Source organism: Alligator mississippiensis, chromosome 3 (genome assembly GCF_030867095.1).
Source record: "Alligator mississippiensis isolate rAllMis1 chromosome 3, rAllMis1, whole genome shotgun sequence".
NCBI lineage: Eukaryota > Metazoa > Chordata > Crocodylia > Alligatoridae > Alligator > Alligator mississippiensis.
Window position 1 is genome coordinate 203,541,528 of NC_081826.1, and position 14,437 is coordinate 203,555,964.

At 45.2% G+C, this 14,437-nt stretch overlaps 1 protein-coding gene across 5 annotated transcripts in view; it reads left to right on the plus strand.

Annotated features, from left to right (window-relative positions):
• NTRK2 (neurotrophic receptor tyrosine kinase 2) overlaps window positions 1-14,437 on the plus strand; it is a 324,464-nt gene that overhangs the window by 53,303 nt on the left and 256,724 nt on the right. For all 5 annotated transcript variants that reach the window (XM_019478098.2, XM_006272070.4, XM_019478097.2 and 2 more), the window contains exon 5: window positions 2,567-2,724. In XM_019478098.2, the coding sequence (XP_019333643.1) occupies window positions 2,567-2,724 (158 nt within the window). The remainder of the gene's footprint in view (window positions 1-2,566; window positions 2,725-14,437) is intronic.

Genomic DNA, 14,437 nt, shown 5'->3' on the forward strand with positions numbered 1-14,437 from the left:
AAACACATTCTCCAAAAACTCTGCAAACAGATAAAAGAGGATGAAAGGGAAGGTAGCCATTTTTGCCTTGTTGCCTTGGTAATCACCTTTCAACAACTGTTTGTCTAGTGAAGATTGCTGACTGCTTCAGTTCAACTTCTGACTTTGTGAATGGGTACTGGAAGCCTGAGAATGTGCATTTGGTACTATCAAAATATTTGTATAGCCTTTCCCACTGCCCTACATTTTCCAGATCACTTAGGCCCTAGCTGTACAGTTTAGTGACTTTCTGGCTTCAGTCTTTGAAAACAAACATGCCCTGGTTCAACCAACTGTCCATTAGAACAGTGACTGAAGTAGGGTTCTCAACTCAATATACGTATATTTTTTACTGACAACCAAACTTTTTTACAGTGGTTGTTACTAAACACCTAATTTGAACCCTGCCTTTGTCAATGCCATCCACATCTGACAGAAGAGTTATATTTACATTATGTAAAACATGTCAGTTAAAAAAAAATCAGCAAAAAGTTTGGTTGTCAGTAAAAAGTTTGCAGATTGTCATTAAAACAAATTTCTTGGGTTGGCAACCCTGGGCCAAGATGAGGTAGAAGATATTCCTCAGACATTGGAGAGGAAGAGAACAAGATGCTGCTTTGAAAAGCTTCGGCTTTTAGAACAAAGTTGTAGCTACAACTTCAAAATAACAGCAAATAAGATTAAAAATGTGTAATTGCCTCTTGCTGAATCAGATTCTCTCTTTCATGTAAGTGCATTAAGGAGACCATCATGCTTCTATGCTGCCCTCCTCCCGACTTTCCACAGAATGTCCCCAGGGGGAGTTGTTAATCATCTTTTAAGCAACGGAAGAAAAGGGCTACTTGGCTGTTTACCAAAGAAAAAGATTTTTTTTTATAGAGGCTCTGGATGAATTTAGTGTAAAAAGAAGTCAGAGCTTAGAACTCACTACTGAGAAGATGAAGGGACAGTTCTTGGTATCTTCATGAACGGCGTGTGCCCCCGGCAGCCGGCGGGGCATGGCTGTGCCCGTGGCAGCGGGAGCACGGCAGTGGGGGGAGCTCAGCAGCAGTGAGCAGGGAGGTCCCACAGATGCTGCCAGCACTGTCGGCGGTGGGGAGGGGGTGGCAAGCGTCAACCAGGGGTCAGCAACCACCTGCAGGTGCTGCCAGCGGCGGCAGCCAGGGGCGATTATGGACTGCCTGCAGACACCGCTGGTGGTGTTGGCAGCGGGGTGGCAAGTGGTGACCGCCCGCAGGTGCCACCAACAGTGGCGGTGGCTCCTTTTTGCAAGGGGTGCACTGCCACACACAGGGGCTGCATGTGCACCTGCGTGCACCCCTTACACATTGCCCCTGGGCATCTTTATATCTCTGACAGTCTTTTAAATCCTCACTTGCATGAGTAATTCATTTTTTACACTAATGGTGCCACTGAAACCAATGAGATGATTTGCTGGAGTATGAATTCACGGGATGAGTTGTAGAAATGGTACCTGCAGCTTTGTACTCAGAAATAAGTATGTGTGGTTAAAAGAAACGGGTTGCATTTCTGAGAGAGTGACTCATGGCTTTATCTTGATTATTCTACAAGTATAGTAGTTTAAGTTGCTGCCTAAAAACTAGAATGAGGTTTTAATTCTTAAAGCACCAGATTTTGCATGTGATTTAATATGGTTTTGTAGCTCATGGTTATTTGTGAAATTTCATTAATATTTTTTCTAATGAAATGTCTTGAGGATTTGTAAAGAAAAGTGGAGAAACTTATCTGTTGGACCCTCCATTTCTTTTAGTAGAAAAAGGTGAGCTACTAGACCATTTCTGAGCTACATGCCCAGAATTTCTTGTTCTGCTTCACTTGGGGTTTGTCATATTATGCGTGGTAGTTGTTTTCATGATTATTAAATTATAAATCACATAGATTTACTAAGGATTGATTTATATTTTTATCATGCACTTTCTACAGGTCTATAGTAATAAAAGTTCAGCATATGCATCTCCATTGTTTGCTTAACATTTCTAGTGAATAGTTGTTAGAACTTTTCATGGTGTTATCTGCCAGACTGACTATGGGTGTTTTCTTTTTACAGGCACATATAATTCTTGTTTATAAGTAGGACCGCTAGAGTTTGCCCATAATATAGAATTGCTTGGGTTCATAAAAAGTGCACCACCTACAGCAATTAATCTCTTCTGTAGTGTGCTTTATAAATTGGTGAATTAGATAGCTACAAAATAGACTCTGATCTCTGTGATAAGGCTGATCCTACAGCTGCTCCAGTTTTTACACTGGCCAAATTGAGTTCAAAGTTTGGCTTTATATTTGGTATCTCAGATCTGTAATAGAGATCAATGGCCAGATTCTACATTGGTGAAAATGGATACAGTGCCATTGACCATATCAGGAACCACACATCTTTGTACAAGGTGGAGGTTGAGGCTTTATTCCTGTAACTTTATTATGCAAAATATTTAATTTTTAACCTGATTATGACATAAAAAATAGTGTTTCTGTGCACATCACATCAGTTGAATTTTTAAGAAACTATTTGGTTTATCTTTTGCTGTAGGATCCTAGTGGACAATCCATTCAAGTGTTCCTGTGACATTATGTGGATCAAGATATTTCAAGAGACCAAGTTTTCTAATGCAGAAACTCAGGATTTTTATTGCATAAATGACAACAACAAGAGGATAGCCCTGATGGAAATGCAGATCCCAAACTGCGGTAATAAACTTTAATAACTAAAGTAAAACAATTAAGTTGCCAACAGGCAGGAAAACAAGCATAGTTTTAAAGTAGATCAAATGTCAGGTTGGTATTTGGTATGCTGTATGAAATGTTCTTGACCTCCGGAAGAAGGTTAAAAAACAGCATGTGAATCTTGATACCATGTGAATTAATGATGGGACCTTGAGTTGAGTTAGAATAACTTTGTTTTATCTAAGAAAAAAAATTAAGGTATGACAGTTATTCAAAAATGCAGCAAAACAAAAAGCCTACTTCTGGAAAATGCCATTATTTTTATCAAACAAAATGGATGCTTCCAAAATGAAGAGCTTGTCTTGCTTTCATAGATTTCCTACATTAACAAAACTTTCATTTCCCTGCAAAAATGAACACTGCAGTGTTCTTTGCATGACACTTGAAATGTTGGCCCTAAATTGTGCCTATTCAAAAAAGAAAACAAACACATATTTTTGCGTGTAGATCTCTGCATGCACAATTACTAACTGACTGATGGGAACCCTGCTGAATCCACTTTGTGTGGGTTATGCAAAATGGACACTGCAAATTTCAGCTTGTAGTACCTGGCAACATACCAGGGACTTCTGGTTAATATGAATTTAGGGAGGTTCAGTTGTATGATCAATCATTTTTCTTCCAAGGGATCCGTGGACATTTGTCTGATATTTTTCAGTTCTTACTAGTAGGAGAGGTTTTCCCTTTTCCTCAGAACTTGTGGCACATGAGAAGTGTGGAGCAGCTGAGCTGGCCTTTAGGCATGTTTGACTTAGTGACATGTACAAGAATATAGTAAGTTTTAATTGGTTTTCTTTGCGGGGCAGACATTACAGGATGCCCTGAAGCAGGCCTGGAAGAAGGAGGGTAGGCAAGGTAGAGGGAATGTATTTGGGTGGGGAAAATGGTAATAAAGAGTTAAATTAGGGTTGGGATAGCAATATGATAGTAATGAGCCTCTTCTGCTATTCTTTACTCTCCTGAGTGTCCTCCTCTCCTCTGACCTTGCTGGCTGTACTGCAGACTAGGGCTGCATGAAGCTTCGGTCATTGATTCTATTTGGCAGAGATTCAGCCCGATTTGGTGGCCAAATCTCCGAATCCAAATCAAGTCAGGAGACTCTTTAATCTCTCTGAATTGAATTGGAACCCTCCTAATCAATTCAGAGAGATTCAGAAAGAGTCAACGATTCGGATATAGACACAGCTTTAAATGTTTTTTCTACATACCTCAAGGTACCAGGTGGCTCATGAATGCTGAGATGGTGGGGCGGATAGAGTATCCTACAGGAGCACAGGGGAAGGGGTGGGGTCCCCAACATGCTCGGCAGCAAACCCGGAAGTGGACCAGAATCGCTACTAGTCCACTGGGGAGCACATGGGGGGGGGGGTGCGCCCCTCTCTGGCTGCAGCGACTGGTGCCTCCTGGGGCCCCCTGCAGCTGATCTCTGCAGCAAGGGGCCTCCAGGGGCCCCCTGCAGTTGATCTCTGAGCCAGGGGAGTGGGGGCCCTGGTGTGCTTGGCAGCGGACCCAGAAATGGACCGGAAGTACTTCTGGTCAACTTCCGGGTTTGCTGTTGAGCATGGAGGGGGCCCTCCCAAGGTCCTGTGGCACGCTCCATCTGCCCACCATCGCAGCATTCATGAGCCACACCTGGTACCTCAAGGTATGTAGAAAAAACATTTAAAGTTGTGTCTGCAGCTGAATCGCTGATTCTCCGAATCAGCATCGAATCTTCAGATTCAGATTCAGCCAAATCGAATTGGGACAGTGATCTGAATTACTGACTTGAATCACTGTCCCTGATTTGGGTTGAATCTGAATCAAATACAGTCCATTTCGCATACCCCTACTGCAGACCACTATGGTTCTTCTTCAAAGTTCAGTGCTCTGATCTTTGCCTGAAACATGTAACCAGAGATGAACTGGGTGCAAATTAGTGGAATGCTGGGTTAATATCTTTGTGTGTAGTAAATGCCATTGTCCTCTTGTCCAGTTCTCCATTGTAATAGGTACAAGTTATACAGTTATACCCTTTTACCAGATATAGACATTCAAAAAGCCTGCGACAGAACCAATATAAATTACGTGGTTTTATGTAAGCAGTGTAGTTTAGATTGGTAACAAACGGAACACGTGCTCTTTGGTTGGGTAGAGGAGTAAATCTTAGTCCTGGTTCTGCCATTTTAAAACCAGTCTGTGTGCAGAGCTTCTGTTCTGTTATGAGTATAAATTGGTTTCCATTCAGTTATACCAATAAAAGTATAATGTCTGTACCTAGCCTTAATCATTAGCCAGCTGTAGCTGGAAACCCACAGTAAGTAGGGATGCTGTGAGCACTGAGAGTTAGATTCTGAGGGCCCCACAATAAGAAATATGCAACAATACTTCTACTATGTTCTTGAGTGGCTAGTGATTTGAGAGCAAAAAATATATTACTGACTTCTTCCATGTTTATGAGCCATGCCAGTGACAGAAAAAGGAGAGAAAGGAGTAGGAGTAGAAGGCAAGAGCAAAATGGAACACAGAATTAAACTAATTTTCCAGTTTTAAGTAATCCCCACATAGCATTGAGCAAGTTTTTTCAGCAGCCTCTTGACTTCTTCACTTTTGTGGGTCAGAAAGAAAAGCCAGAGTATTGTCTAATTTTGTAAATGCCTTTTGGAAGGGTTTCAGGCATGGGGCACAAAACAGAGGCACCCCAAAACAGTCCTGTTATGCTATAGCTGCTCAGAGACAATGTAGGGATGAGTAATATTCCAGTATTTTCTTCCCTTTTTAGCTAAAAACACATAGATAGCTAAGGAGGCCTTTGGCACTAAGCACTGAAAATTATGGGACATTACCTGCTACTGAGTTCTTGAGTGTCTGCAGAAACATAAGCCATTCCTCAGAACTTGGTGACCTTTGCATGTCTGCACAGCTGCCTGAGAGACCTTTACATGATTGAGGACATGGACTGGTGTTATATTTGTAGTTAGAAATACACCCTTTCAGCACTGAAAGAGGTGAGCACACAGTTGTTCAAATGGCTTGTTCTGGATAAAATATGGTGGTTCCCATGGAGCGACATCATCCAGCCCACAGTGCTCCCCAAGGCTAAGTATAGACAGTCAAAAAGCCTGAGGCTGAATCAATTTCAATTTTATACGTTAGTCTAAGCTGCGTAGATTGATCAAGAAGCAAGTGAACAGACCTTCACTTCTGATTCTGGAAATGCAGCCACATGCTTGTAGTGGCTCAGGCCAGAAGCTGGGGGCCACTAGAGCAGTGATTCTCAACCTTTTTTGTAGCAGGACTGATTTGTAAACATTGATGGCCAGTCCTGACCCAGTACCCCTCACTCCTGACCCGCTGCCTCCCACCCCCAGGCACCAGCCCTCCAGTGTTTGGGGCAGGGGGTGCATGTGTGGGGTGGGGGGCCCCAGGCAGCCCCTTGCAGGCTGGAACTCTGCCAACCTGCAGGGAAATGCCACGGTCTCCCATGTTTTTCTCTTTTTAAAGTTTCTTCCTGACCCTTTCATATATTCTTGCAACCCACTCTTGGGTTGTGACCCATGGGTTGAGAAACACGGCACTAGAGCAGGCGTCCCAGCCTTCTAGCCACTGCTGAAGAGAAGGGAGGGGAGCTGGGAGAGGAGCCCTCCAAGGCTTTTGCCCCCTTCCCTGCTCAAGTGGAGAGTGGGGGAATGGCCAGGCCCTGGCTGGCCTGCTGACTATGATGGGGGGTTTAAACCCCCATGCTGGCCTGCACTACACCGAGCCAGGGTCTGCTGTGTGGGGGGAGCCGGCCCTGCCCTGCTTGTTCTTGCTCCCTACTCGACTGGAGAGCATGCCAGTGGCCAGGCCTTAACCTGGGACCAACACACTGAGGTGGAGAGGTGGGTTTAAACCCTCTCCCTGCCCCGCACTGGACCCCAGCTGGGGTCTATAGGGATGTTGAACCCCCCACTCCCTCCTCCCCCCCTCCAGCTCAGCCTGCTGGTGCTTGGCCAAGGCCTGGGCATGCCCCCCAACTTGAGCAGAGAACAGGGAAAAGCCTGGGAGGGATTGCCTCCCCATGGTCAGGCAGACCCTGGCTGAAGTCTGGTGTGGGGTATGGTGGGGGTTTAAGCACCCCTCCTCCCCGCGAGCCTGCAGGGCCAGGCTGGAGCCTGGCCATCCTCTCTGCTTGAGCTTGGAGTGGGGAAAAGCCTGGCACGGACTGTTCTCCACAGCCAGGCAAACCTTGGCTGGGGTTTCCTACAGGCCAGGGAGGGGTTTTAAACCCACCTCTGCCCCTCTCTCCCTCATTGTGTTGGCCCCAGGCTGGGGACTGTCCATTTCCTGAACTCAGGGGAAAAGACTGGGAGGGACTGCTCTCCACCCCGCCCTCTATCAGGCAGACCCCAGCTGGGGTCTGGAGCCAGGTTTGCCCACCATCACCACCCCCTTCTCAGCCTGATGGAACAGTTATAGTGCTCTGGCTAGAGAGCAGAGGGATGGGGGCAACCCTGGTCTGCTGGAGCAGATGGCACAGCACAGGACTGCGAAACATCCTGGGATGCTGGAGGACTGTGAATTAACGAACTGGGAGGGAGCCTGGGACAGAAGTTCCATAAACTGGCGTGACCTAAATCAGTTCAGTCCTATCCTACATCCAGCCAGGTTTATCTTAAACCAATTTCGGCCACTTTGGAAGTGGTTTAAGTGCCCTGAACTTTTTTTGTGTTGTATATTTGAACCAGTTTTTGATCACTTAAACCAGTTTATATGTAACATCTGTCCCTAGCCCAAAGATCTAGAAATGTGGTGGTGGAAGAGAGGAGAGAGTGCTAATTGCTGTTCCCCTGCTGCTGAGTTTTTAGACTTGTGGGGAGCCCTGTGACCTGGATATGTGGCTCTGCATGCCAGTTTGCACCAGTGTGTGGCTGGATCTGGGCATGTGTGATTGGGCTGGCATGCAGCCTGCATGCTGGATTGGAACCATAGACCAATCCAATGTGTCAAACCTATGCGTGATTCAGACTGACCCCAGGCCACTCAATTGGCCTACAGGGCCAGAGATTTGGGTTTTATTTCTGTACAGTTTTTTATTTAGTGTGTTAAAGCATTACTTCCCTAATTAGCCAGTTGGTTATTGAGGGTTCATAGAGTAGTTGCCGGTCATGTGGATTTGCTTCTGTTCCTTTTTTTTCAACTATTGAATTTCATTAAAACAGCTAAAAAAAAGGAAGAAAACACCTTTTCCCCTCCCTATTAAGCAATTGCTATGGTTCCCACAGGTAAATTGTGCAACTGTGAGTGGGTGGGGAAGTGTCCCATGCCATATGCATGAGGCAGAAGATAGTTTAAAAGACCACCTTTGTTTTAGATCCTGATTCTAAGCTCAGTAAACTCAGCAGGTGCACTGTTATACACTTAAGAAATGGGGCCACAGTATGAAAATGTTAAAAATCCTGTTTTATAGTCTCATCACTGAGATATTATGACTAAACTTACACTATAGGTTTCCTTTTCTTATGTCATTATCAAAAGAGACTCGGCCTTATTCATTACATTGCTTCCATAATTCTACATATAGGGTTTTTGTTCCTACTGCTTCTAGTTTAGCAGTGTTCTGCCTTGTATCAGTAAGCTAGTAAATCAGACATCTTATATGGCACATGTTCATTTGGTATTTGGTCCATCTATCTGATTTTGATTATCCTTCTACTTCTGTTTGTTTACTGTGTCACTTTGCATAACTGTGGTACTCTTCTTTCCTTGTCATTTGATTTATACCCTTGCTTAAGATTCTTGACTTGAGTTTTAAAAGAAGCTCAAGCCTAATTTATTCGGTGCACATATCATAAATGTCTACGCATATTGGACACTTGTAACTGGAGGTAGCTGGGCAGTTAATTGAGTTATTTAAATGCATTTAAATACAGGATTTTTGTCCTTTTCTTCAGCTTGCATTTAGTACTGTAATGGCCTTGTTACACCTAGGCTGTAAGACACACAAATGTTGATCAAGTTAGTGCTAGTTGGAGTTTGGAGCAGTCACACCTTTAGTCTAAAAACCTTCTCTGACTGGCCCCCTACCTGCACAGCTGTGACTTGCCACCAGAGGGCTGGTGAGCTGGTAAGCAGGGAGGTCCCTTCCAGCCCCACTTCTCTATGCTTTACCTGCAGCAGCAGCACTCTAGACTGCTGGGAGCGGAGGGAGGTGGTGGGGTCCATTTGAGAGAGTCTGAAGGACTTGGCAGGGGATTATGTGGGGAAATCGCTGCCCTCCTGACTCCTACCTCCAATGGCAGAACTGTGTTGCCAAGAGCCTTCAAGGGGCGAATCCCAGGATCCATCTGCCCTGGGATGTGGGGTGCTTTCTTGGGAGAGGATTGTGGGATCAGATCCCAGCAAAGCAATTGAGAGGGGGTTCTCCAAGCTCTGGGGGCCCTTGATTGAAGATGTCCAGGTACCCGCTCCATGCCCAGTGCCTGGCAAATCCCCGTGCCTGACTCCCATGTAAAACCAGAACTGCAGAGGGCGAGGGGTGGGAAGGACAGAGACACTGCCTGGCATTGGGGCTTGGATCTCTCCCTGCCTTCCCAGCCCCATCTCTCCCCTGATCTCAGCCAGCCCTGAGCCTTGGGGTTACCCTGTCTGCAGACACCCCACCAAGCCTTCTTCTTCTGCTGGGACCCTCCAGGTCACATCAGTACCTTTTATAAGGGGTTCTGCTGTCAAATGCCTGTAAGGTTATGTAATCCCTTGAACCTTAAGGGCTTTTTAAATACAAAAGACAACACCAGCTCTGCAAACAGATAGCATTAGACCCTGAACACTGGCTCCTGCCCTGTTTGAGCACCCTTCCTAATCTATAGTGATTAGCACACCAGATGGGCTACCCAGTGCTGGCGCTCAGCTACCTCTCCATCCTGGAGACAACTGCAATCAGTTTCCAGCCACGGCATTCAGCTCTTAACATGATTCCTAGGGGCGGGGGGTTGCTGCCTGGGACTGTTTCCCTGCACTCCCAGGGATGCTCACTTGTTTGGAACAGACCCAGACCTGTCATAGCCCAAAAGGAGATCTGACATTAACCGAAAGGCCAGTTGCCTTGGAAGGCAAAGAAACCAGCAGCACGACAATGTCTTATTTTTCCCTTTCCCCGCTCCCTCCCTCTCCTGCATGGAGAGTCCCCACCTTTCACCAGAAGGAGTACACCTACTGCCTCCAGTGTAGGATAGAAAAAAACCCATCAGATGGGAAATAACGTTAGCAGAAGCAGCTGGGGCTGTGAGTACCCACAGAGCAGGAGGGGCCACTGCATCCTGGGATGCTGGAGGACTTCAACATGGGTAGAACAGCTGTGGGGAGTGGCCATAGTTTAATGGATCAGGAGCAAATTTATGTGGATTAGAGATAATCCTGCCCTGGAGTGGCATAATTTTAAATAGAATAATGAGTGCTTTAAACCACTTAAAGGTGTTAATGTGCAGTCAATCCAGGGGTTAAGAGCTCCAGAATCGCCTAACATTACCAGTTAACAAGGCCCTAAATCTTCCAGCAGAGGACTGGCTGTCTCTTGTTAATTTGCATTATATAATTGACATGGTTTTAAAAGGTGCTGCTATCTATTTACAGTTATGATCTAAAAGCCAATTTGCTTGCTTCTTGATTTGTTCAGGAAGCATTTGTCCGATAATTTGTATAGGCAAGTGTTAAGATAGTTCCAAATAGATTGCACTCAAGCTGGCTTTACTCCCAGCTGTGGAAATGGTCTGGAGACAAGTGAATAGGAGGAGATACCAGAGTTTTATGAAAAGAGTTAAGGGGAGGGGAGGGGAGGGGAAGAAAGGGTTGCATGGGGTGTTATACAGTTTAGAGAAAAAATGAAACCAAATTGAGAAAATAATATGTTTATTTTAATAATAGAAAAGATGTAGTAGATCTAGTAATCCCTTTTATTATCAATTACAGATAAGGCTGACAAAAGTAAAACTTTACAGGTTAGCAGTTGTTTTTTTTACAAAAAAGGCCTTAAACAATCTGTTACATTTCAGAATCTGCACAGGCTCTCCAGCCTTTTTACTTTGGCTCAAGTAGTAGAGGTTATAAGGTTTGTATGGTAGCAAATTGTTTTTATTTTCTCTATACTGAGTTTTAGTTCTTATTTGCAATCAAATTCTTCATGAAATATGATTTCCATGAGTGTTCAGACAACATTGGGTTTACATTGGAGCTCAGCAGATAAGATATGGGTATCACATGGAAATGAGCTTAATTAAAACATTATTTCATTATTAATATTTTAAAAGTGAAAATAAGTCAGCTGACTGATAGAAATTATTGGTGTAGGAAGTACATTGTAGGAAGGGAGAAAGAACAAGAACCAGACTTTCAGAAATAATGTATGTAACTTGTGTGTGCAAACTGTGATACGCTCATGCAGACCTTGATTATTTTCATGCATAGATAGATGTATCTATTAGGGGTGCACTAATAGAGATTTTTCAGGCCGGTACTGATAGCCAATTTGTAAGGAGGCATATCTACTGATACTGATCCAATTTCCAATACCAGATGGGCAGCTTGAATAGCAGTGTCCAGCTGGTAAATCTGTTGTAGTGGAAGGGGAATGGGGAGGGGAAGATGGGGGCCCCTGTGGTGAGGGAGGGAGTGGGGCTGGGCAGGTACTGCTCCACTGAGGTGCATCAGGGCGTGGCACAGAGGGCTAGTCCAGGTGGTGTGGGGGGGGTAGAGGGGGGCAGCTCCTGGCGCTGCCCAGGAGGACATGGGGGCTGTGTGCTCCCTAGATTTGTGTGGGATGGGCTGCAGCTGTGGGCTGGGGCTGGGGCTGCGCCGTACTCTTCCCAGTGTGGGGCTGGTCTGGGTTGCGCTCAGGGCAGGTGCCACTACTACTCACCGTGAGTGCAGCCTGGCCCAGCCCCCATTGGGAAGAGCCTGGGGCAGCCCCTGCCCTAGCCCACAGCTGCTGCCTGCCCTGGCCCACACAGATCTGGGGTGCAGATGCCCCCCATACCCTCCCAGGGTGAGCACAGTGGCAGGAGCTGCCCCCTGCCCACGCCCTCCAGACAAGCTGTGGCTCTGTCCCATGCCCCACTGCACCCTGGCGGGGCAGCACCTGCACCAGCCCCACTCCTTTCCTCACCGCAGGGACCTCGATCTGCCCCCCACCCCTTATCTCCCACCTTCCCTTCCACCACACCAGACTTACCAGCTGTGCGCAGCTGTCTACGCTGCCGGGCTGTGCTCCTCGCTGCCTACGTGCTGTGCTGCGGCTGGGCACATGCATGGGCCATTTATTGGCCAAATTATTGGCCACATCAGACTGATTTCTGATACAATCAATTTTCTTTATATCGGTGGCACTCTGATGTTGGACTAAGATATCAGTGCACCTCTAGTATCTATAGGCCCATGTAGGAGGAAACTTGAATGCACACTCTTATCTGTGCATCATTGAAAAGTTGCCGCTCTTACTTTAGTCAGTCTTCTGTTTCACAGTGGTGACTTGCTCTCTGGGTTAATTGAAATGAAACCCTTTTACAATAGCTATAGCACTCAGTCTTTGAGGTGATTGAAAGGGAGCAAATCATACTACCTCTCTGTGCCTAACTTTCCCCACTGGAGAACAAACATAATGAAACTGATTACTTTTGCATGGTACTTTGAGATGCACCCAGGAAAAAAATCACTGTTATAGGAATCAAGTATTGCTGCTACTTCATCCTTGCAATGTAAATAAACACTGATGCTGAACTTTGATCACATCTTTAGTCTAAAGAAATGAGTTTATGCCATACAAAATGGCAGCACAGGCATGTCATTCCCTTTGGCCTACAAATACGATGTCAGAACTGCAAAACCTATTCTTTGTGAGTTACCAACTTCCCTGGCCCTTTCGCTCAGACCTACCTAAAAAAAAAAAAATCTGTTTGTTTTACTGTTATATTTGACTGGGTTTTTGTATTTTGCCAGCGTTCCTTCTAATGTAGGAAATCCTGACGAATGACCAGAATAGCATTTACTTTGCCACACTAAATGCGTTTGAAATAAACTATTGTACAAGAAGCTATTTGCCAGACATTTGCACTCAGTCAATCCAGCCCTCATTAGTGTGTATTAAAAATGCTAGCTGAGCTCTCAATTCACTTGGTAGACCTGTGGCTGCCTTGCCCAGCTCAGCTGCACTGAATTCATCTCATTACTTTGAAGGGGAAATATGGAGAAACTGTAGCTATCAGCACAGGGATGGGGACCAAATCAGTAAAAGGCTTGGATGTTGCAATACTTGCCTTTTTAGGTGCCTAAATTCTGGAAGGTGTCTGGTTCCTAGTGCTGTGCTTAGTGCGACTTAGGCACCCCCAAATGAGATCCAAGGTAGCCAGCATGCTATGCCTAAAATCAGATTACTCAGCATGGAGCTGCCTAGAGCTAACTAACAGGGAAGGCCTAAACCCTATCCTCAGATGCCTTATTCAAGTCTTCCCAGAGGTATTTCCATCCAGCTGAACCCTTTCCTAAAGGGAAGGGTATCTATGCTCTTTCTTTTGAAAGAACAGAGCAGGACAAGCTCATGGTTAGAGCACTGATGCAGGGAGTGGAAAATCCCAAATGCAGTTCCCAGAAGATTCAAACCCCCACTTTCCAGGATAATGCCCTTGCCATAGGGCTAGAGGCTGTTTGAAGTGAGGGCACTCTTCATCCATTCTGTGTCACTGTAGAGAAAAGAATTCAAGAATCTTTGGGTCGGGGAGAGAGAGAGAGGGGATGAAAGGGATCCTGCCTTTGTAAGCTCATGGTTAGGGCACTTAGCTGAGGGGGAATGCAAGGCCTGAGCTCCGTTTCCCTATTTTTATGCCTTGGAAATTACAAAGTAAAATTGTTTATTTTAAAATGCCTGGTTTCTGGCTCCCAATTAGGCTTTGACGTGAGCTAGGTGTTGAAATGCTCAGCTTTGCCAGGACTAGGGCAGTTCTGGGCATGTGTATAGCCACATATCCAAGAAATTACAGAAATGTTAAGGTATCTGTGGAGTTATAGGTGCCTTCAGGGCCGGGCAGCAGCCATACAGATGTTTCCAGGATCTCTATTCTGAGTTGAAGTGAATGAGTTCTCCTGAAGTTCTGTTCTAGATGCCAATTTTTTTTTCTTTTCTTTTTTCTTTTCATTTTTTGGATCTTATCTTGGATATCCAGGACTGCCTGATTCCAATCTTATGCTCTTGCTCAAAACAGTTGCTTTGGATAACCTCTTTAAGAGGTTCTCTGATACCGTTCTATGTACTGGACCTATAAATATGGCTGGACTTGAACTGGGAGGGAAGGGGATGGAGATGATGCTTTATTTTTTTTGTAATGAATGTTTTCCATGGAACCTTTTAGGGCATCCTGTTTGCAGTGCTTTGAAGATGCAACAGGACTGGTTTTGGCAGTGTGCTTCTCTTGACTTCTGTGGAAACATGCCCATTTATCCCATGGCTGAATTTGGCTCATATCCTCTTGGCTCCAGTCTGTTGCTAAGTGAAGCACAGCAGGTGAATCCTATTACCAGCAATTCCTGGGTTTACCTCTGGATCCATTAAAAGACCTTTCCTTTAGTATTTAAGCCTATGAAACCATGGGGAAATTTTTCCCCCCAACATTTTTAAACATTTTTGTGTTCTGGAACCAGGAAGAATTTTTAATAGCATTTATCCAGAACGACT